The sequence below is a fragment of the Ascaphus truei genome, chromosome 1, assembly GCF_040206685.1.
Source record: "Ascaphus truei isolate aAscTru1 chromosome 1, aAscTru1.hap1, whole genome shotgun sequence".
NCBI lineage: Eukaryota > Metazoa > Chordata > Amphibia > Anura > Ascaphidae > Ascaphus > Ascaphus truei.
The window spans coordinates 203295363-203320043 of NC_134483.1; the positions used below are offsets into that span (position 1 = coordinate 203295363).

A 24681-nucleotide genomic window follows, 5' to 3' on the forward strand; every position below is an offset into this window, starting at 1 on the left:
TTAAAAATGTGTGTGAGCGTAGGGATTATAGTAGGAGCAAGAGGTTTTATGAGATGGGAGGGAATGGGGTCAAGAGGGCAAATGGTAGAGGGAGAAGAGGCGATCAACATCGACACATCCTCCTCTGAGACAGTGGAAAAAGAGTCAAGGAAGGCAGGAGGAGAGTTAGGAAGAGGTGTAGGATGGGAGGAAGAAATAGAGGGGATGTTCTGACGTATGGATTCCACCTTTTCCTTAAAATAGTCAGCAAAATCCTGAGCGGAGATGTTGGAAGGAGAGGCAGCTGAGGGTGGTTTGAGTAGAGTATCAAAGACAGAGAACAGTCGGCGTGGGTTAGACTTGTGCATGTTGATTAGTGAAGAAAAGTAGGCTTGCGAGAGGGCAGAGTTGAAACAGGATAGCATAAATTTGTAGAGAAGGAAGTCTGCGAGAGTATGAGATTTCCTCCAGAGGCATTCAGAGGAACGAGTGGAGGAACGCAGCATGCGCGTGTGGGAATTTAGCCAGGGTCTAGGGTTAGAAGGGCGAGTGCGGCAGAGAGAAAGCGGGGCATGTAGATCAAGAGAGGAGGACAAGGCAGAGTTGTAGTTCCTGACCAGGTTGTCAGGGTCTGTAGCAGAGCTGAGAGAGGAGAGGGAGGAGTGAAAAGTGGACTCAAAGTCAGGTAAGTGAATAGAGTGCAGATTTCTGCAGAACCGGGGGGTAGATGGAGGTGGAGAAGGGGAGAAGCGAGATAGAGAGAATGAGATGAGGTGATGGTCAGAGAGAGGAAATGGGGAAATGGAGAAACCAGAGAGAGAGAAGTTTTTAGTGAAAACCAGGTCTAAGTTGTGGCCATCCTTGTGGGTGCTGGCTGCAGTCCACTGTTGAAGGCCAAAAGAAGAGGTTAGAGAAAGAAAGCGGGAAGCCCGAGGGAGAGAGGGGTCATCAATGTGGCAATTTAAGTCCCCAAGGAGAAGAACAGGGGAGTCTGATGAGAGAAAGAAAGAGAGCCAGGATTCAAAGTGAGAGAGAAAGGCAGAAGGGGGATGAATAGAGGTAGGTGGGCGATAGATGACCGCCACATGGACAGGGAGAGGAGAGAAGATGTGAAATCCAATAAGTTTCACGCTTATCTAACATTTTTAATCTATTGCCACCCCTGGGTAGTATTGAAATATGTTCTATACCTTGGAATTTAAAATGATCAACATTACCACTCGGGCAGTTTGAAACATGTTTCGATATAGGATGATTCTGATCTTTTTTGATGATCAGTCAAAAGTGTTCCATCACTCTAATTTTTAGACATCTGGTGGTTCTGTCAACGTACTGTTGTCCACAAGCACATGTTAATAGGTAGATAGTAAAGGTTATATTGTAATTAATGAATGTTTGAACATTATGGGCCTCATGCAGTAAGCGCCGAAAAGGCTTTTTTCGCAATTTTTACGCAAAAAATGCCTTCCCGATTTAGTAAGCGCCGAAAAGTGGCCAAAATCAGCAATTTTGGTTCCCAATAAAAACTTATCGGCATGCGGGTGCCGATAAGCCACTTTTTGAAATCGGCTGAATTCTTGTAGCCCTGATCAGCTTTTCGCTGCTGATCGGCACTCTAGAATTGAGAATTTAACGCCAATTCGTCCCGCCAACTAAAGTTGGCAAGTTGGTGGTGGAGAAGCATCGGCAAGGTCGACACTTAGAAAAAATCAGGCCTTTTTCCTGGCTGGGATTGATGCCGGGGATCTCCGGAGCTGGTACCCATTAATATCAGCACCGAAGCCCCCAGGCATGCATTCGAGGCAGGAAAAATGCATTTAAAGCCCACTTCATTACCTTAGCGGCTAACCGCTATTAAAGAAATACCCCCCCCTAACACATACAGTATAGTAATGGGCACAATTACTATTATCCACAAATGGATAATAGTGCATTTGCCCATTTTAAATACATTAAGAACAATAAATACAATAAATATATATAGAGCACTCACCCATGTCCGGCTGCCACGATGAAGGCCATCCTCATCTTCATCACCGTCCATGCCCCCTCTGATGCTGCAAAACATAAACAAGAATAAAAACAGCCAATGTAATGTCCCCTAACCCCTTAACCGCTACAGTCATTAAGGGGTTAACCCAGCCTCACCCACCACTCGGGAGGCTTACATACCCTCCCCCACTACCTCCCCACCCCGTGAGGCCTAACCACCCTCACCCACTACCCAGCCGGGAGTCCTACCCACATACCCTTGGGGCCAATATCCCCTCCCCCTACCCCCAGTACCCACAATAAAAACAATACACTGCCCCACAATAAACATCATTATATTTATTAAATACATAACCCACCCCGTGCCCCGCTATAAAATCATGATTTATTATTTTACATACAGGGTTAAATCCCCAGACCCACGGGAGTCCCCGGTGGGCCTGACAGGTCACCTCACAGACCTAGAGTAGCCCAGCACCATGTTTCAAACAGGGTCTGGAGGCCTGTTGGTGGTACCCACCAGGCGCCATGGTCCACCAGGTGGTCTCCGTGGGTCACCGTGGGCCACAATGGGGTCTCCACGGTAAGCCCGCGGATGTCTGGGGAGCCCCGGGTCAGACCCACAGGTGTCTGAGGGGCCTCGGTGGTTCCCACGGGGGTCTGGGGACCCATGGGTGGTCCCTATGGGTCCGCGGTGCCCCCACAGATGTGGGGTCACCGGTTCTTCCCCGCAGGTGTCCCCCGTGGACCCGGCAGCCTGGTACCCGTGAGAAGCCCGAGGATACCGCAGGTGGTCTCCAGAGGTCCCCCGCAGACCAAAAGGAACCAACCCTTTATGTAAAAAAATTAAACATGTCCTATACATTAAATACATAAACCCTCCCCCCCCCCACAACACATACAGTACAATAATGTGCCAAATAACTATTTTCCAGATAGGGATAATAGATTATTTGCCCATTATTAAACACATTAACTAGCATAATAAAATAACTAAAGTTCTACTCACCTCATCAATAAGAAGCCCCCTCGCCAGCAAAATCCATGTCCTCCGTTGCCAACAAAATACATAGCCAATACATTGCAATTACATTCAGATATCAATTAACCCCTTAATCACCTTATCGGATAATAACTGCAAAGGTAATTAAGGGGTTAAGCCACCCTGGCCCGATACCCACCCTTTCACCCATTCATTTGTACAGTGGCTTCATCATGCAACTATATATACACGATAGAGAGATCGATAGAGAGATAGATAGAGAGACAGATAGAGAGACAGATAGAGAGATAGAGAGAGATAGAGAGAGACACATGATGAACCAATATACAAATAAATGTTTAAGGGTTATCAAAAACATGCTCTACTACAAATACCACTTCTCCATACAGACACAGTACAATAAAATCATATTTCCTAAAAAAAAATCCAATCTCATCTTCAGAAAAGGGGGGGAAGGAAAACACAAAATGGATGTGTCTCCTAAAAGAATTCACTATAATGCACTCCTACTTAATTTAAAATTTAACTTTTAATATATTTCCATAAAACATATGTTACCAAAAACGTTGTGTATTGTGCATTAAAAATAAAATAAAATTGACAGTAACTAGCGTCTGTGTCAGTGAATGTGTGTTGGAGTGGTCTCAAACGACAATATGTAGTAGAGGCTTCAGGACACAGAACGCTGCTTAGTCAGGGTATAAACCCCTCTGGGGCACCTATGAGATCAGGTACACAAGTAATAGTAAATAAATAAATAGACGTGCACACTCAGTGACTAAGATGTGTCGTAAGGCTACAGCAGTCCTGCTTAGACTTGTAAACCACAGAGCACTTAAGGATGTTAGTTATACATGTATTGCCATCCAATATATATAAAAGTGCTACTGATAGTAAGGTGATGGAGGGTAAATGATTCACAGCATAGTGAATCAAATGTTCACAGCATATTGATCATTGAATCATTCTACAGCACACTCCAAATGGTTATATCATATAAAGAGCAGGAATGCTTGCGCACTGAGTGTTGGTGGAGTGCCCAATTCAGATCTACATAGATAAAGCCAGGAGACTACAGAACACTACATAAAAGCAGCTCCAAGTAGGAGACTGACAACATGGCGCGTCATGTTGTCAGTCTCCTACTTGGAGCTGCTTTTATGTAGTGTTCTGTAGTCTCCTGGCTTTATCTATGTAGATCTGAATTGGGCACTCCACCAACACTCAGTGCGCAAGCATTCCTGCTCTTTATATGATATAACCATTTGGAGTGTGCTGTAGAATGATTCAATGATCAATATGCTGTGAACATTTGATTCACTATGCTGTGAATCATTTACCCTCCATCACCTTACTATCAGTAGCACTTTTATATATATTGGATGGCAATACATGTATAACTAACATCCTTAAGTGCTCTGTGGTTTACAAGTCTAAGCAGGACTGCTGTAGCCTTACGACACATCTTAGTCACTGAGTGTGCACGTCTATTTATTTATTTACTATTACTTGTGTACCTGATCTCATAGGTGCCCCAGAGGGGTTTATACCCTGACTAAGCAGCGTTCTGTGTCCTGAAGCCTCTACTACATATTGTCGTTTGAGACCACTCCAACACACATTCACTGACACAGACGCTAGTTACTGCCAATTTTATTTTATTTTTAATGCACAATACACGACGTTTTTGGTAACATATGTTTTATGGAAATATATTAAAAGTTAAATTTTAAATTAAGTAGGAGTGCATTATAGTGAATTCTTTTAGGAGACACATCCATTTTGTGTTTTCCTTCCCCCCCTTTTCTGATTCACTTTCAGTTCACAGTTTGCACCCACTTTTTTGGATTACCATTTATTTACTCATTATTTGCTTCATTTGGTGTGGTTTTGTGATCACTCCCTAACCCTAGTGTTTCTTCTCAATCTCATCTTCCAATCAAAAGCATCAAATGGCAATCAAAACATTGAATTTACATTGTATACATGTTGCATACAATCTATGCACCATGTACACTCTGCCAATGAATGTTAACAATAAAATATTCCAAACAAAATACCAATACATCCAAACAATTATACTATTTAAACCAAGCAAGTTACCATAAATCAATTAGCAATAATCAAATCACAAAACAATTCAAATACCATCATAACAATTAAACAATTAACTATTTCAATCATTTAACAGAACAAGTTACCATCAGACAAAATATAAGTACCCAAAAGAATACAATATAGAAAAGCAAGCCTCACCCTGACCTAAAGTACAGCATACAACACCAAAAATTACATCTAATTCCAAAAAACATTACACACACATTTATGCATAGCATAGCCAAAATCATTTTAAACACAGCAATTCAAGCATTTCCTACCAAACCATTTCTTACCCTGTATGTATATATCGATCTAGACATACATACATACATACATACATAGGCAAGAAATTATCTTAAACAAAAAAAAAAAAATCACACGTAAAAGAAACATAAAAATATGTACACGTTAAAAAAAAAAATTTCTTTTGTTGACTTACCATTACTTGACCCACTCACCCATTCCCATTGAACAGCTTACTCTCGAACCAGTAAGTAGTGTATATTGGTGCTTCACCATAGATAGCTCATAAATGATATATATCATATTGGATCCAAGTTCAAGGACATGTAGCATAATCCATCCATAACATCCCAGAGGTGAAAAACCAGAGGCCTGGTGGTGCCCACGCGAGTACCCCAAAATAGGTCTCCTATAATGGTATATACCACCCTGGGGGAAATATATCAGTCAGTCCAGCACTGGGAGGTAATAGTATGAGGGGCATAAGCCCTTTACCTTCCTTGGTGGTGTCATTGAAGGGTGGTTCTGATCCAGCGTGCAATCCTCTCAGGGTACATACAAGCAGCAAGGGTGTAGAGGAGCACAGCAACGTTTCCTGGCAGCATACCAGCTAGTGGACCGCCAAAATCAGGGTAACTCCAGACAGGGAATAGTATTAAAAGGATACTTTAATGGTCAGTATATAGACAGCAATGGTAGGCACGCACCTACGCGTTTCGTCCGTAAAGGACTTTCTCAAGGTGTAACTAGAGGTTCATAAGTGCATCCTTATATTCACAAACCTTTTCGCGCCAAAATCGCGGCATCCGTGACGTCATCTCCATGCGACTGATGGTCCCGTCGCTGTTGTGATGCGAGCCAGACTCCTAACTCACGCCCAGAATGGAGAAGACGAACACAAACGCCGCGATTGGCTGAGAAGGCAATACAATTGAATGTTAAAACTTTAATCAAAAAAAACTACATCAAACACATAATAGTACACTGACAATTCATGTAGACAAAACCAATGGATAGAAGACTGAGCCTGTCCTCTTAGAAAGAAAGGAGGACAGACAAGAGCAATCAATAACAAGTGAAAGAAATGAAAAACATGAAAAAAATGAAAAAAATATAAGTAAACAAGGTTAAAATATATACTTAATAGGGGAACCAGGTTAGAAGTAATCAAATTAAATGAAAATGAAATAAAATTAAATTAGTGCCTACAAATGTATATGGAGTATTATACACTAGTGGTAGTGATTACTAAAACTAATTCCGGGCACCACATTAGGTATATAGGTACATGTATCAGAGGATGCTAAGGGAACATGGAACTCTCATTCCCCATCTCAATATATTGTTAAAGCTGGAATCATATACTAAAGATAGTATAGATAGATTAAGTATAATCTATAATTTAGTGTATCAATTAGTGCTTTGTATTGAATCCAGCAGACAATATAGCAAGTGCACAGAAATACTCATGATAACTTATAACATAGGTGATTGAGAAGAGCTTTGTTTAGACCAAAAATAATCAAAGCGGAGATATCTATAACAGAAAACCAAAAGATATATCATGTGATAACAATTAATCAAAGAAACTTATTTTAAAAAGTGCTGAATATAGATATCTATATATGATTGATATTATTTAAAGAGAATGTAATCTAACTTATTGTCAAAAAATTAAAAAAGAAGAAAAACACATGATTAAACCCTTAATAATACATGATTTTGTTTTTGCATAAACATGTATATATGTAATCTCTTAAGTGTATGGTCACTAGAGAGGCACAGAAATCCAAACATATATAGAGGATTTTAACTTATTGTCAAAAAATTAAAAAAGAAGAAAAACAAATGATTAAACCCTTAATAATACATGATTTTGTTTTTGCATAAACATGTATAGATGTAATCTCTTAAGTGTATGGTCACTAAAAAACATTACACACACATTTATGCATAGCAGCATAGCCAAAATCATTTTAAACACAGCAATTCAAGCATTTCCTACCAAACCATTTCTTACCCTGTATGTATATATCGATCTAGACATACATACATACATACATAGGCAAGAAATGATCTTAAAAAAAAAAAAAAAAAATCACACGTAAAAGAAACATAAAAATATGTACAAGTTAAAAAAAAAAATTCTTTTGTTGACTTACCATTACTTGACCCACTCACCCATTCCCATTGAACAGCTTACTCTCGAACCAATCCACGCACAGGAACCCATAAAATAATAAACCATAAAATAATAAACCATAAAATAATAAACAATAACAATCCATGGGTCTTCTATTTGTAATCCATCTTCATCTGTATTCTTCTTTCTTGTATCTTCTTCCGCTCTCTTCCGGGGTCTTCTTCTCTTCTACATCCATGCCCTGGTCTTCTTTCTTCTGTAGGAGGTCCTTCCTCCTCGGTGTCTGCTTTCAAAATGAGACGACATAGGCTTTTATAGGCCTATGACATCACATTTTCGTCATATGGCTCCCACGGCCCTGATTGGGCCGTGAAAACCATGTGATTTGTGGGGGGAAAAAATTAATTTTGATGACGTCATTTAAAGGCAATGACGCAAGCCAATCAGAATGGCTGTGCTTCAATTGCCTTTAAGATAACGTCATGAAAAGAAAGATGGCCGACCTCACATGGTACGGTAGCCAATCAAAGCGTGGGAAATACATCCCAACTGTGATTGGCTCTAGTACCATGTGACAGGCTTTCAATGACGTCACATCCATTCTCCCCACAGCCTCTGTCACAGACATCCGCGGGCCTACCATGGAGACCCCATTGTGGCCCACGGTGACCACCTGGTGGACCATGGCGCCTGGCGGGAACCACCAACAGGCCTCCAGAACCTGATTGAAAAATGGTGCTGGGCTACTGTAGGTCTGTGAGGTGACCCGTCAGGCCCATCGGGGACTCCCGTGGGCCTGGGATATTAACCCTGTATGTAAAATAATAAATCATGTATTTATGGGGGGGCACAGGGGGTGGTTTATGTATTTAATAAATATAATGTTTATTGTGGGGCAGTGTATTGTTTTTATTGTGGGTACTGGGGGGTGGGGGGAGGGGGTATTGGCCCCAAGGGTATGTGGGTAGGCCTCCCGGCTGGGTATTGGGGGTAGCGGGGGAGGGTATGTAGGCCTCCCGAGTGGTGGGTGAGGGTGGGTTAACCCCTTAATGACTGTAGCGCTTAATAACCGCTATGGTGATTAAGGGGTTAGGGGACATTACATTGTCTGGTTTTATTCTTGTTTATGTTTTGCAGCATCGGAGGGGACATGGACGGTGATGAAGATGAGGATGGCCTTCATCGTGGCAGCCGGACAAGGGTGAGTGCTATATGTATTTTATTGTATTTATTGTTCTTTATGTATTTAAAATGGGCAAATACACTATTATCCATATGTGGATAATAGTAATTATGAACATTACTATACTGTTAATAGTAATTTTGCCCATTACTATACTGTATGTGTTACGGGTGGTGTATTTATGTGTTGTAATTTCTTTGGGGTGCACTGAATTGGTACTGCAGGCCTGCGGGGAACACCCGAGGGCCACCGCGAACGGGGAGTTAATTAAAATCGTGACAGCTGTGAATATCAAATGGAGGACATATCTATTACACTAGTTGCATAGTGGCACATAGCAACATAACTTTATGGTGTTCTCATTTACTCATTGCATATTAAAGAACACTTTTTAAACAGTCTCTTGATGATACTCATCAGCTGTGAACATGATAAGATAAAATAAAAACAATTAAAGTGAATAGATGTTGCAAAAACAAAATGGGTATATATAAACATGATCTGGCTATTTTGTACTTTATAATTGTATTGTACTGGTAGCATAAGATTTAAATGTATCACAAAAACCCAAATGGAAAGTGGCAACTGGAACAAGAGAGGGGGGGAAGGGTAAAAGGGGGGGGGGAGGGGAAAGGTGGGGAGAGGGGAGGGGGAGGGATAGGATGAGGGGGGGGGAAGAAAAGAAAGAAAGAGGGCAAGCAGAGCAGAAGTAATTATAACATAATAAATAACATCACATTAAAAATACGATGTCTAAATAAACTTTGAAAAATGCAATTATAAAAAACATCTCAGATCCCAATCGACATTCAGTCCATTGGGCTGTAACGTATTAAAAGTAAAGATCCAGTGTGGTTCTCTTTGGTGAAGGATTTTAATCCTATTACCACCCCTAAGGGGTAAGGCAATTTGTTCTATTGCCACACACTGGAATGACCCTGTACAACCCAATGGGCATGAATTGAAATGTCTGGACACAGGATGTAACATGTCATGACTATGGATCAATCTGAGATGCTCTAGGATCCTAACCTTAAGCATACGACTTGTTAAGCCGACGTACTGTTTAGTACAACGGCAAGTCAGCAGATAAATCACAGTCAGAACGACATGAGATGAAAGAATGAATTTTAAATCTACATGTCCCATCTGAATTGGAGAAATGAGTAGCTTGCAACATGTTTGGACAGACTTTGCATCTCCCACACTTATATGAACCAATAAGTTTGGGACAGAACATCCTAGTGGACTGAATAGGTTTAAGTACACTACGTGACAGTTTATTGCCCAATGTAGGAGCCTTGCGGAATACAATACGTGGACCTGTACTCCCGATTTTAGATAAAAGGGGGTCTAATGTCAGGGTGCCCCAAGGTTTATTGATGATACACTTGATGGCAGGGGCTTGGTCACTATATCCTGTGATAAAGAAAGGAACATCTGAATTATCAGCTTGTCTAACTATAGGAGTCATGGAAATTAAGGAATCTCCATTCGTATCAAGGGCTGCTTGATAAGCCCTATTGAGATCTTCCTGCCGATAGCCCCTGGCCAAGAATCTATCTTTTATTTCTTCCGCCCTCTAAACAAAGTCCTCCACGGAGGAACAGTTCCGACGTAAACGTAGGAACTGCCCCCGTGGGATACCTTTGATCAGAGGGCGGGAATGACAACTGTCAGCATGTAAAAGTGTATTTCTAGCATTTTCTTTATGAAATATGTCTGTTTGGATACATTTGGAATTGTCCACATACAAATTAAGATCCAAAAATTGAACCCTATTAATGTGATAATTATGTGTGAACTTCAAATTTAGTTGATTATTTGACAAGTAGAATTTAATTTAATCAACTCGACTTCCCCACCACTCCAAACCATCAACAGATCATCAATATAGCATTTGTAAAACGCTATATTGTGCCTAAAAGGATTATTATCTCTAAACACGTGGGAGGCCTCCCACCAATCCATTGACAAAGTTGAGACATTAGGGGGTCTGGCATAACAGCATAACAGCATTTAGGATGAAGCCATTTTGTGTGAATATTTCAATCCGCCATCTTGTTTTGTCTCTGTGAGTCTTAATTTCTGTGTTTCATTTCTGTATAAACAAATGTGTGAAGCAGAGAATGGAATGTTTTCGCTCTTAGCTGACTTTATTGATCCTTCCTCATCCAATCAGCTTCAAATTGAAAGTGTAAACAGGCCAAAGGTTGTGAGAACCCGTGAGATAAGCTACAGAGAAACTGTTATTCTCCCACAGTGTGCCAAGTGGCAGAACTGACATCACATTTAACCCCACAATGATTTTTAGCTGACTGTTAGGATGTGCTCACCACAAACGAGACAGGACCACGGTGCTGAGGTGGGAAGGTAGGAACACCACCCACAGCCACGAGGGCACGTCTTGAAAGTAGATTGGTCGGGGATTCCGGATCGGGGCAGGAGAGGTACGGTTGGTAGAGAGTGCCGTTTGCCAAATCCAAGGTTAGAGAGAGGGACGTTGTCGTTTACCGTAAGCCAGGATTGGGATGCCAGAGATGCGGAGAGTCGAGTAGCCGTGTGCCGAGTTCGGGATGCCAGAGGTACAGGAAGACGTAGCGGAAGCCGGTTTGGTACACGAGGAGGTCTGTAAAAATAGAACTAGGGAGGCAGAGAATGGTAAAGACAACTGGAACTATGCTCAGCCAAAGAACCAGTGATTTTGGCAGGTATATAAAGGAGTGAGGGTCCAATAGGATTGCAGCCATAAAGGGGTGTGTAGAAGGAGCCAGCTGCAGCAGGGATAGGTCCCTTATGAGTCCCAGGAGATGAGGCATAAAGGGCAGCAATCTGGCTGCATTCAATAGCAGCAACAGTTTTGTTCACTGTACCTTTAAGAGGCGGTTGTGCCTCCGTGTGGCCGCGCCTCCGTGTAGCAGCGCCTGCGGCTGCGTGCGCGGCCCCACGCCCTGATCCGAGGGCAGAAGAGAAAGAAGAACGTGCGTGCGCGCACACTGTGCAGGAACTCGCGCGCTTCTCTCTGGCGTCCCTGCGAGCCACGAGGATGTCAGGCGAGGCAGCAGGTAAGTGGGAGACACGCCGTGAACGGCGTGTCTCCATAATCCTTACACTGACAGACAGTTATCCAGTATTGTTATGTATTACAAAATGACATCAGCATTAGTATTGTTATGTATTACAAAATGAGGTAATATTTAGTGATGTGCAAGCCCCCCCATAAAGGGGTGGAGCTTTAGGTTTTAGGGTATAAATACCGTGTTATTGTTAGAGAGCTTTTTTTCAAAAGCTGTCTCCTTGTGCACTTGACTTGAAAAAATTCACGTGTTATTCTGTTTCAAAATTTAATCAGACTGTGTTTTTTATTTACGCTTTTCTCACCATGAACAGGTTGGCATAGGATGGGGCAAAGGAAGTCCCCATGGCAGTCCCACGTGTTTGGAGATAAAATTGCTGATTGAATGTGAAATAATTGTGTGTGAGGGAAAAACGGATACTATCTAAGATGAAAACAATATGTGCCGGAGATAAAGTGGATTGTGATTCAAGAAAAAACCTAGTGGCTGTGATACCGTGCTCATGGTGTATGATGTTGTATAAAGAGGCTACATCGAGAGTGACCCATAAATAAGATGTGTGCCAGGTGAAAGGTGCAAGGAGTGAAAGAATGTGTTTAGTGTCCATAACATAAGAAGGTAAGGTGTGTACTAGTGGTTGAAGGAAGTGATCAATGTACTGTGAAAGGTGTTCACCCAGGGAACCAATGCTGGAAATAATGGGTTTACCTGGGGGTGCAGTGAGTGTCTTGTGAATTTTAGGTAAGTGATGAAAAATGGGTGTGATGGGATTTGGAGTGGTGAGGAAGTCCCTTTCAGTGGAGGTCAAAACATTCAACATTTCTCCCTCGGTCAAAAGTTCACCAAATTCTTGTTGAAAAGAAGAGGTGGGGTCACATGTCAGGGTGCTATACGCTTGCGTGTCTCCTAGCTGTCTTAATGCTTCAGAAATGTAATACTCTATCAAGGACAACCGTAGCACCTCCCTTGTCCGCTTTCTTTATAACAATCTGACTATTAGATGACAATGCATAAATAGCTTTTCTGTGAAACTGTAAGGTTATCATGTTTATATCCATGAAAATCTATGTCATTCACTCTGATATCTCTAGCCAAAAGAGAAAGGTCATGTTCAACAGCCTTTTGAAAGATCTCAATAAATTGTCCCTTCATATATGTGGGATTAAATTTAGATTTAGTCTTAAAGCCTGAATCCTGTCTTCCTGGAAATTCAGAAGGATCATAGGTCACACTGTTATTCTCATTGAGGAGATCAGTTAGATCTTGCTGGAAACACATGTCTCTAAAATCTAAGGATAGAGATAGAGTATGGTTAATATCAAACAAGGGAGCCATTGCATTGTTAGCAGATTGTGTACTCCTAGAGGAGAAAAAACGTTTGAGGGTTAATTTGCGTATAAAACAATACATGTCTACCATCGTGGAAAACAAATTGAATCGTGTATTGGGTGCGACTATTTCCAATCCGAGTTCTTAAAACTCTGCGATACCCATGCTCCACAGCTGACCTTATAGCACTCTACCAGTTCAGGGATATCTTGTGGAAAAGCTACAAAGTAACAGGCACTACCAAGGAATTCAATCAATTCCGATGCCTGCGGAACATGTGCACATGGCAAACAAGGCACGCAAAAGCACAATATTACTCTGACAATCTCCACCAGAATACATCAAACCCAGCTAACTTCTGGAAGGTTATCAACAATATATTCCAGCCTCCTAACCATCAACAACCAAGTAATATCACTAAGGGGAATATTACTCTGACAAACACCACTGACATTGCAAATGCATTCAATGATTACTTTGTGGGGTGGGCCACTAACTTATTAGTGAAACGCAGCCCAAACCACAAACCTAAATCTCATCCTGGGAGTACCCACATAGCCCCAAACCCTCCCAACAATGCCCACAATTTTCATTTTGGCCCAGTATCCGAAGAGATTACACAAGCGCTCCTCAAATTAAAACTAAGCAGCCAATGTGGACCTGATTTACTACAATCTAGGTTCCTACGACTTGGTGCCCCAGCCATTGCCAAACCAATTGCGTCCATAGTCAACTCTATCCTGTCTGCAGGCCATATCCCTAAGACCTGGAAAACTGCCAGAGTTGTCCCAATCTTCAAAAGTGGGGACAAAAACACTGTCTCAAACTACAGGCCACTTCTCCCAATTCTATCCAAAGTAATGGAAAAATGTGTCCACTCCCAATTAAGCGATTACTATACCAAGACAAATTCCCTAGCCAATTCCAATCTGGCTTTTGCCCCAAACACTCCACCGTAACTACTCTGCTAAAAGTTTGCAATGAAATCCAGTGTGGAATGGAACGGGGACAACTCACTGGTGCAGTATTCCTAGATTTTGCAAAGGCTTTTGATACTGTTGATCATGCTATCCTGCTTAACAAACTCCAGAGCTCTGGAATAGGAAAGCATGCTTTAAACTGGTTTCAGTCCTACCTATCAGGTAGATCCCAACATACGCCTGTGACGATAGCTTTCCACAGGCTTATTAATATTACACAAAAATAACTGGGTTTGAACTGAACGAGGCTTAAGATATAATAAAGTGATTTTATTCCTTAGGATAGGTGAACACAGCAGATAATACAGTAACAACAAGAAGTACACTTACGTAGGGGTTGGGGAATGAGAAGTATGATGTAGCATTTCTCTCAGCAGTCAGGAAATCATTCAGGTGATATCAGGTAACCATATCAGCAAACGAAGACGAATGAAGACTTTGCATGAAGACCAAAAATGAAGACGAAGGATAGATGGGGAACAGCAGGTTATAAACCTTTTGTCCCTCTATCTGTAACATTAAGAACCTGTGATTGGTTTGCAATTATCTCCAGCCAATCTTTGATGGGGGGACACATTTTAGGACAGGCCCCCCTGCTAGCTGGCATATGTGCAGTAGAACTCTGGGGTCTCCTTTCTGAGGCCCCACATGTGCAAATGGAATGCCAGCCCAGCTACCCCTCCGGATCTTGGACAAGATAACCTGTGTTGGACAGTGATAAGTGGGACACTTAAAAACTGCTATGGTATGCGCCTCCTCCACCCTCAGGGTGATAAAACCTTTTGAACAAAACTTAAGTTCTAGCCATTGGAACTCTAGGGCCATCTGTCATCCTGATAGCAAAGGAATTTCGCTGAAGCTTTGTCCCTACCTTGAGACACAGTATTAACGGACTATTAACCCTTGTGCTCCCGGATGGATTCTAGTGTGTGTGTGATGCAGACACTGATGTACAATAACAGAGGGGAAACAGGAAAATACACATTTACAGGTTATAACAGGGGTGAAATCACATTTCTGGACCTCAGTCCAGTTAACCCCTTGTCTCCCTGGTGGGGTCAGGGGTGGCCAAATGGGGTGCAATCCCTTTAATACCGGGCCACCCCCTTTCTCCCTCTACAGTGTCCATCTCAGGCTCTAACTCCAACCCCCTGGATATCACCTGTGGTGTCCCGCAAGGCTCTTTTATTGTCAGGAAGCCTCAATACACATGTATGCAGATGACACAATCCTATATGCACACAGCCATAGCCTCTCTGACCTTCAACACATACTTCAGTCTGACTTTTTGAGACTCGAAAACTGAATTTCCCAAAACAAACTGTTTTTAAACACTGACAAGACTGTAAACAATGGTATTTGGGACCAAGACTAAATTTTTAAAGCTTCCAGCGACTGAGCTCCAGATTAGAACCAACGCTAACACCACCCTAACCCCTGTTACTAGTTTTAAATACCTGGGCATATGGTTTGACTCCCACTTAACATTCGGGATGCACATTGATACCCTGACAACCAAGACCTATGCCAAACTAGGGGTACTTTACAGGAACAAATCCTCCCTAAGTCTCCTGGTCAGAAAGCGTATCGCACAGCAGATGCTAATGCCAATTATTGACTATTGAGACATAGTATATGGCTCGGCACCTCAAACCCACCTTGGCAAACTTGACACCCTCTACAATTCAATTTGTCGTTTTGTTCTCCAATGCAACTATAACACACATCACTGCAAAATGCTCAAAGAACTAGATTGGTCATCACTCGAGTCTAGGCGCAAAGTTCACCTTTCCTGTCTTGCCTTCAAATTCTTTATGGGCAAGCTACCCAGCTACCTGAACAAGCTCCTCACCCCTACCACATGCAGCACCTATCATTTGAGATCAGACTCCAAAAGACTGTTCATGGTCCAAAGGCTCAACAAAGTATCCGGACGTTCCTCCTCTTACCGTGCACCCCAAAACTGGAACAACCTACCAGAGACTCTCACATCCACCACCAGTTTAAGTTCTTTCAAATCTAAGGCTGTCACACATTTTAATCTGGTCTGTAACTGTTTCATACGCCCATAATATATATTATCTTTAACTGTGCATGCAATGTCTTGTATATAATATATACCGTTCATTTATGTAACTGTATTTGTAACCATGTATTATTTGTCTTAACTCTGTGCCCAGGACATACTTGAAAATGAGTGGTAACTCAATGTATTACTTCCTGGTAAAATATTTTATAAATAAATACCCCTATTACATTTTTTGCTCTTTTTTGGCAACTAACTCTTTTTCAAACCTTTTCATTTTGATGTTTAGAGCTGCTTCCAATTCATTAAACTCTGGTGTACCACTAAATAGTTTTAATTCTTGTTGTACTGTAGATTAACAATATTAATTTCGAGATTTTCTAGTTTCTTCTCGCTATAAGTAATTAATAATTTAATGAGGGCGTTTGACCCCGTATCTAAAATATCATTCCAGATATCATAAAATTCTGGTCCGTCAAACGAAGGGTATTTCTGGAGTCTAAGTCCTCTCGGGATTCTCCCTTCCTCTATATATCTTTTTAAACACACCTTATCCCACCAGAATCTTGATTCTACTAGCATTTCAATGATACATCATTTTAAGTATATGGGTTTTACTAGATTTGTTTTTATTTATTATACCTAAAAATGTTTTATTCACATTTAAAAAAAAAAGTTTTTTATATGATACGAATGGTTTTTTTAGCAAACCCATTTATGTATAACTAGCCGATATATAAAATATTCCCGCTCCCTCCCCCCTCCTTTCACATCTCCATTTCCCCCCCCCCTTCACAGTTCCGATTTCTCTCTTCACATCTCCAATTCTTCTCCCCCCCCCCCGCCTTCATAGCTCGGCGGCGGGTCACTGGGGGGGGGGGGTGGCCGGGAGGGTTGGGATTCCCCCCCCCCCCTTCACAGCTAGGCAGCGTCTCCCTGGGTAGCCAGGTTGGAATCCCCCTCCAGAGGTTAGCGGCGGTGGCTCACCTTTGGTTAATGATTTCCCCCCCCCCTTCCTTCAGAGCTCGGCAGCAGTGGCTCACTGGGGGGGCGGGAGGATTGATTCCCAGGCGGCAGGGTTGTGCGGCTCACTGCAGGTGGGTTAGTGACAGGGTGCGACAGCACCCTGCAGGTGTCTCTGCGGCGGCTGACTTTGGGTGCGGTGTGTATTGTATGTCTTTATTTATATAGCGGCATTAATGTACAGGGCACTTCAGGGGATGTGGGGTGGTGGCAGCGGACTTACTGTGGGCGGGGTGTCCACTGCGGTGGCGGCGGGAGCAGGGTCGTCAATGGAAAGCATGGGGCCCAGGACAAATGAAAGGAGCAGGGCACCCCCCTTCCCCCCAACTCATAGCGCACCTACCAGGGAAAATAATTTTTTAGCACAGAACTTGAACCTAACTGTTTTCTTATTGTCATACCGAAAAAAAAGATTACAATGCAACCTGTTTCTTTTGATATTTTCCACAAAAGACAGGTGACTGAGTGGGTGCGCGGGAGGGTTACTGAGTGACTGGAAGGCAGGAGCAGGGGGGGGTGTGAAAGGCAAGAGTGGGGGGGTGTGAAAGGCAAGAGTGGGGGGGGGGTGAAGGCAGGAGCGGGGGGGGTGAAAGTCAGGAGCAGGGGAGGGTGAAAGGCAGGAGCGGGGGGTGTGTGAAAGACAGGAGCGGCGTGCGTGCTAGAGGTGGCAGCGGGCGAGAGGCAACGGCCTGGAGTGTGTGGGAGAGATGTGCGGCAGCGGGCGAGAGGTGACAGCCGGAAGTGTATGCGGCATGCGGGCGTGAGGTGTGCGCGGCAGGGAGAGAGGCAACGGCCGGAAGTGTATGCGGGCGGAGATGCGACTGCTTGGAGTGGTGGTGTGAGGGAAAGGTGGCGGTGAGACGGGCTGATGGTGCGGTTCAAGGGGGGGTGGTAATGCGGGTGTGAGGGACTGATCCGGCGGGGGTGCGGATGGAGGTTGCGGCCCGGTTGTGGCTGGTGGGTTTCAGCGCCAGATGGTGGGCCGGGTGTGAGGTGCGGCTGGGGGGGTTGCAGGGGCGCTTGGTGAGGAGAATCTGCGGCTGCACTGCGCTCAGAGGGGCACGCGGTGTAGCCGTGGAGAGCGAAACACGAGGGGAGGGTGAGGTACACTGGCCAATGAGAGCCGTGGGGGGGTGGGACACAGGGGGGGGGGGTGAGCCAATGAGAGCCGTGGGAGGGCGGCGGCCCACGGACCGCCGGACCAATTAGATTGCCCCTAGACACAGGGACATACAATGGTTTAAAAAAATATAGATTTAAGGTTTTATGTATTGGTAATATTAAGTTAAGTCTATAATATATTTTAGTATATTTGAGTAATAATGTAGAGCATTGTATTTATTTTATTCACCATTTATTATTTTTGTACAGATTGCGCTTTATAATCTGATTTTCAGAGAACATATAAAAGATGCGAGTGTAAATATATACAGAAGATGTTTCAAGAACAATGGTGATCCACATGGTTTACTACATGTTCATCAACGTATTTCATTGACCTAATAAAGTGATCAAATAGGAATTCATTAATATCAGCATTATATACACAAGTATGAGTTGGAAAACATCCTAACCACTGAGCCAAATTATCCCTTTGACCAGACACTAATTGGATAACTTTGTACAGTAAATTGATTAACTGGAATGCAATATTAATTAATCCATATTTAAAATATATATAATGGGGCATGATGGGATGCAGACCCATCCCTGATAAAACCACACTAAGTGGAGAAACTCGCAGGAGGTAGTTGCATGTACAGATTGCGGAGGTCTCTGTAATCAGCTCTCTGCCTGCACCAAGTAAAGAGACACTGGGAGCTGTACACACCGGCTGGATCATTAAGGAGGACGTATCACTTCCGGTCAGTGACGTCAGACTGAGATCAGATGCATTGTAAGGAAGCCCAACTCACTCTAATTGTATGTCTGAGATCAGATGCATTGTAAGGAACCTCAATCCTCTCTCTAATAGCGTGTCTGAGATCAGATGCATTATAAGGACGTTGGTCCTAGTTGAATTTCTTTCGCTGGCATGAAGACACGACCTGCAGGCTGCATAAAGCTTTTGTACTGAAAGTTTATTCAATTCAAACAATGTTACAGAAAAATGAGATAGCAAAATGAGAGCAATCAATCTGTGCGCTTGTGCTCAGGCCTTGATGGCAATTCCCAACACAACAACAAGAAATGTCAGCAAATACAAATCATCCAGATTATTACAGCCCGAGTGCCAGCTGTAGTGCGCGGTCTTCACTTACATGTGGCCTGCAAAGCACGTGGCATCAGCCCTGAGATCATGTGCATGTTCTGTAGTACTAATGCGATCCCTCAGGTCTGAAGGTAGATGGTGATATAGCAATGTTATAATACACCAAGACTTGAAAAGAAAACAAACTGACAGACAACACGTGAACAATATGCATTTTACATGGAAATTGGATGTACAAAACTATCCTCGTAAATCTGTAATTCCTGACATTATACTTCTAAGTCGTTGCTTTTTTTTCTTTTCTTAAAAAGATGGCTACACAGGAGTATAGCGTTAGACTATATTGTATATTTATTTTCTTATAGCAAGTGGCCAAATATTGCCACAAACTCACTCAAGCCTCCACTTGATACACATAAGACGTTCGGGTGGCTGTTGGGAGGAGTTAACCTTTTTGCAGATGCAAGTAATCTCTTGATTGAACAGCAGTGTCGATTTTATTACTTCCCTTGCAAAAAAAAAAAAATATATATATATTTTGCTTTTTATTTAAACAAGCAAAACTACTCTTTATTACACATTTTGGTCTACTGTTCAAAAACTACAAAACAAGCTGAAACAGCATCAAGTCCCAGTGTGTGTGTTTTCAGAGGATCCGTGGTGGTAGCCGTTGCTTATACATTCCTGCGAGGGCTTTGGCCGCACCATAAATCATCTGCCGACGGGACATGCCTGTAAATGCCACGTGCCAATCAGTCCTGGTGACATGCGGTAAACTTCTCTCCAACACTTCGCCCACCGTCACTGAGAGGCCAGACCATCTGAGGTTGTAATCCTGCGGGGTCAAATTTTGGGCCTAGGAAGAAATTAGAATAAATAAATAATCATAATGTAGCTACTCAAATAATCCTAAATATTATGGCTTAGAGTCCAAACACACACACTTTTTTCTAATGTGGGACTTTTTTTTAACTCGTTCTTTATTTGCATTTTTGTTAAGAACAATGGGGAGTGAGGTACAGAACATAAAAGGGGCAGGGTGTTACTTTTGAATTACATATATTTATATCATATACATAACACCTTTGGTGGGGAGACAATAATGACATTACTGTTGGGGCAGCGTATAAAATAACTACTACAATAATTTAACTTAAAAAGACTGGGAGAGGGGAAAAGAAAAAGACGAAAAAAAGAATGTCAATGCTTTAGAAATAATTTTCCATATTAACACACGTGCTATTTGAATACTGAATAGTACACTATTGAATACTGAGTACCCTCCAGACGCACCTCGTCGTTTTATACAGATACGAATCATACTAATGTGGGACTTTTAACATGACAGTTTACAGACCACTGCCAGGCAACCATTCATTGTTATACCAGACAGCATAAATTTAATCTGGAACACAGTTCACATGAAAACGACCCCATTGCCCCATCTCAGTATGTTAAGTTGTTGTTAAAGTCTGACATATGCTTATGATTTATAACCGTCCGTCTGTAAAATGGCATCTTATTTACAACCTATACAAAATGACAGCAAGTATAAATCAAAACATTGACCTACGCTACCAGGATCAAGGTTTAAACATGCCTCAATATTTCACCTCTTTACTAAATACATTTACTATTTGACAACTAAAAAGCGAATTGAAAATATGATGCTCGTGCAAAAACTAGTTGAGCGGAGTATAAGAGTTATATTCTTATCATCAGGAGAGGATTTCATCAGGAATGCTTTATTCCTGATCACTGGAGTTAATTCACAAATCAGTTAGGTAAGAGCTACAGGTAATAACCAAAACGGGTACAGATTTCCTGTTTTTGTAAAAGCGCTCACTGTGTTTTCTGCAGTTTGATACTTTCACCCCCAAAAATTCTTAGACCCAAAAGCTTAACAAGTTCAGAATTCCATTTTAAAATTGCAGAGGTGAGCCCCAACTAAACATTGATACTTGTATAGACCCCGACAGTCATTAAAATGGTAAAAATATACTCGTACGAGCAGCATGCAGTAATCTTCCAAGGAAGCACTGTCACATTTTAAAATCTCTGTGACAATGTTCTTCAGTTCACTGAACCTGCTGAAGATCAATTTGACAAAAATCTCATCTATGCTCCGTACAAGTGCACCTTAGGCCTGGGACATAGTAAGTTCAAGCTCGCCGAGGCGGGCTGAGCAGCGCTGAGCAGATGCACAAACCCCCTGCATCTGTCATCAGGGTGGCTATAGTTTCCCCCTCCGCATGCGTGCTGATGCGTGCGGAGGCTCAGAAACTTTGCCGAGACAGGCAAGTTTCAAATTTGCCGCTCGGGGAAGCGAAGGAGCGGTCACGTGACCGCTCGAGCGGGGGACTTACACCGCTTCCTGCTCCGCCTCCGCTCCAGAGCACGCTCACTGCCTCGCCTGCAGGGACAGAAAAAAGCACCATTTTCAGCAGGCGAGGCAGAGCAGGAGCGCTGCTCAGCGCGGCTGAACCCTCTATGTCCCAGGCCTAAATGTGCAGGGTGACTTCAGATCAACAAGCAGGCGCACAATCACACCAACAAGCAGGCGCACAATCACACCAACAAGCAGGCGCACAATCACACCAACAAGCAGGCGCAAAATCACACCAACAAGCAGGCGCACAATCACACCAACAAGCAGGAGCACAAATCACACCAACAAGCAGGTGCACAATCACACCAACAAGCAGGTGCACAATCACACCAACAAGCAGGAGCACAATCACACCAACAAGCAGGCGCACAATCACACCAACAAGCAGGAGCACAAATCACACCAACAAGCAGGTGCACAATTCACACCAACAAGCAGGTGCACAATCACACCAACAAGCAGGTGCACAATCACACCAACAAGCAGGTGCACAATCACACCAACAAGCAGGCGCACAATCACACCAACAAGCAGGAGCACAAATCACACCAACAAGCAGGTGCACAATTCACACCAACAAGCAGGTGCACAATCACACCAACAAGCAGGCGCACAATCACATCAACAAGCAGGTGCACAATCACACCAACAAGCAGGAGCACAATCACACCAACAAGCAGGTGCACAATCACACCAACAAGCAGGCGCACAATCACACCAAGAAGCAGGTGCACAATCACACCAACAAGCAGGAGCACAATCACACCAACAAGCAGGAGCACAATCACACCAACAAGCAGGCGCACAATCACACCAAGAAGCAGGTGCACAATCACACCAACAAGCAGGCGCACAATCACAGTCAGACAGTAGAATGTCTTAGGGGCCCCTGATAATAATTTTACCCAAACCATGCCCTCATCAGAAAACCAATGAAGTTACTGAGAGGTCAGAAGGGGCTACTCTGGCTGTGCAAGCAGTTGCTGAACACAGTGACACCACAGAAAAATAAAACCCCTCCAAGTAAAATTACTTACAGGTATCAGATTTTGGTAAAATTAAAAGATAAATAAAAAAAATTACCCAGATGAGATGACACAAACCACACACACCAATCTGTTTTTAAATGAAGGGAGAATCTGAGGGCGAGAGTGACGGGATGTAGGGTGGATTAATGATGTTAGGGTAATGGAAGCAGCATAGGAGAGAGAATGTTAAGTGCAGACATGGAAAGGGTTTGGAAAGGGAGGCCCTATGGCCTAGTAAATCTAAATAAAGTGTGTTCTCAAAAGGAATACATTTTCATAAGATTTACTAGTATACAGATATATAGTTATAGTTATAGCAATACATTTTTTTTTTTTTTTTTTTAAATCGCTCAACCCAAGGAGGTCTAAGCAGTGTCAGTGTTATAAGCCAGGTATCCATCAGCATTTCCAAAGTGACAGTGCATAAGTAGAAAGCTTATACTATTGTACTGTGCACCATTGCCAAATATATATATACTGTATCTATATTACTGAAAGGTGGCTTAACCTGTGCTGAACAGGGATATCCTTAAAACCTGTTGGTGGTCCATTAATACAGGAATTGCCCTCCACCCTCAATGATTGTAGAGGTTTAGCAAACTATAGTGAAGGGGTTTAAACTTTCAAGGGAAACCCTAGATTGCTAGTGGTTTCCTGACAAGACTTTGGTACTGGCAGGGTTTATATTCTCCAATAGTTTGATTTTGTTAGATTTTTAATGTAATCACTCAAAATGACTACTAAATGGAGCGTGCGTCACACACACACACACACACACACACACACACACACACACACACACAATGTAATTGAAGAAAAGAAAAAGAACATAGAAACCCAATCACATCACAAGTATTGTTATATACATAGGATAACTAGACTGGATATTAAAAGTAAAAAACAAAAACAAAGTGGGGCGGCTCCACAGCGTCACTGTACATTTTTAAAGAGACCCAGGAGTCCTCATAAGGTTGAACCGTCCCTACAGTGAATGAGGCCCTAAATATCTCATTGCAAAACTGATCAGTGCTGTGCACAAGAGAATGACAGCAAATAAGGGTTAAAGCTCCCTCTGCCGTCCAATCAAAGAGTTACATCATGATAAATGAACACATGAAGAAGCTTGGAGTTGCAGTAAAGTGAGGTCGCTGAATCAGATCTATTCGAATTCACTCCCAAAAGCCCAAAATGCAAACAAGCTTTCTAGAATACATGTACGTCTTTCATTAGATACTACCTCTGGGTGTCCATACCAAGTGCAGCAGTGATTTGAAAGGATCAGTTTGTTGCAAAGAATTATTGGAAAAAATAAATCCATTGACCATTCCTCAACACAGAAAACGACAGGATGCTATTACAGCTATGTGTGACGAGAGAACGGTCTTCTTGTCATTACTTAAGAAGCAAAATATATAATATCCAACACCAATAATTAAATGACTGTTTTCCTGGGTGAGGAAGCACACACTGTCACACTAACCTGCTGTATATATTCCATAGGAACTGGTGTAGCTTGTGTGAAGGCTTCTAAACGTATTCCATGGACTGGGTCATCCACAATTACACAGCCAATGTCAAACCACCTGAAAACAGAATGAATGTGCAGTAAACCATCAGGTTTTTTTTAGTTTGCAAAGCCTATCATGACCAAACCCAGACTTCAAACCATCATTACAATCCATTATAAAATGGTTATGTAATCTGAGGCATCCGGATTAGTTAATGGTAAATCCTCTGCTGGAATATACCTGCTGGCAGTGGCAGGGTAGTTTTCAGCAGGGGATATGAATTTCTTAGTTCCAACTCATATCAACTAACAAGTGTGCACAAACTGGGGGGCGCAAGATTTTTTTTTAAGGGGGGGTGCTGGGAAAGGACAATGGTGTAAGAAGAGAACGGAGGACCGCCAAAACGGAGCAGGACAGCCTAGGGAAAAGAGGGGGGGGGGGGGCGCGAGGAACCGCGCCCTAGCAG

The 24681-nt window shown here is 42.6% G+C and overlaps 1 protein-coding gene across 1 annotated transcript in view; it reads right to left on the reverse strand.

The window, feature by feature from the left end:
* Positions 1-18444: 18444 nt before the first annotated feature.
* The window catches only part of LOC142495216 (protein PRRC1-like), a 36903-nt gene continuing 30666 nt past the window's right edge, over positions 18445-24681 (reverse strand). The window contains exons 8-9 of the mRNA XM_075600396.1: positions 24188-24290; positions 18445-20146 (exon numbers count right to left, since the gene is read on the reverse strand). Of these exons, the coding sequence (XP_075456511.1) occupies positions 19937-20146; positions 24188-24290 (313 nt within the window). The 3' untranslated portion in view covers positions 18445-19936. The remainder of the gene's footprint in view (positions 20147-24187; positions 24291-24681) is intronic.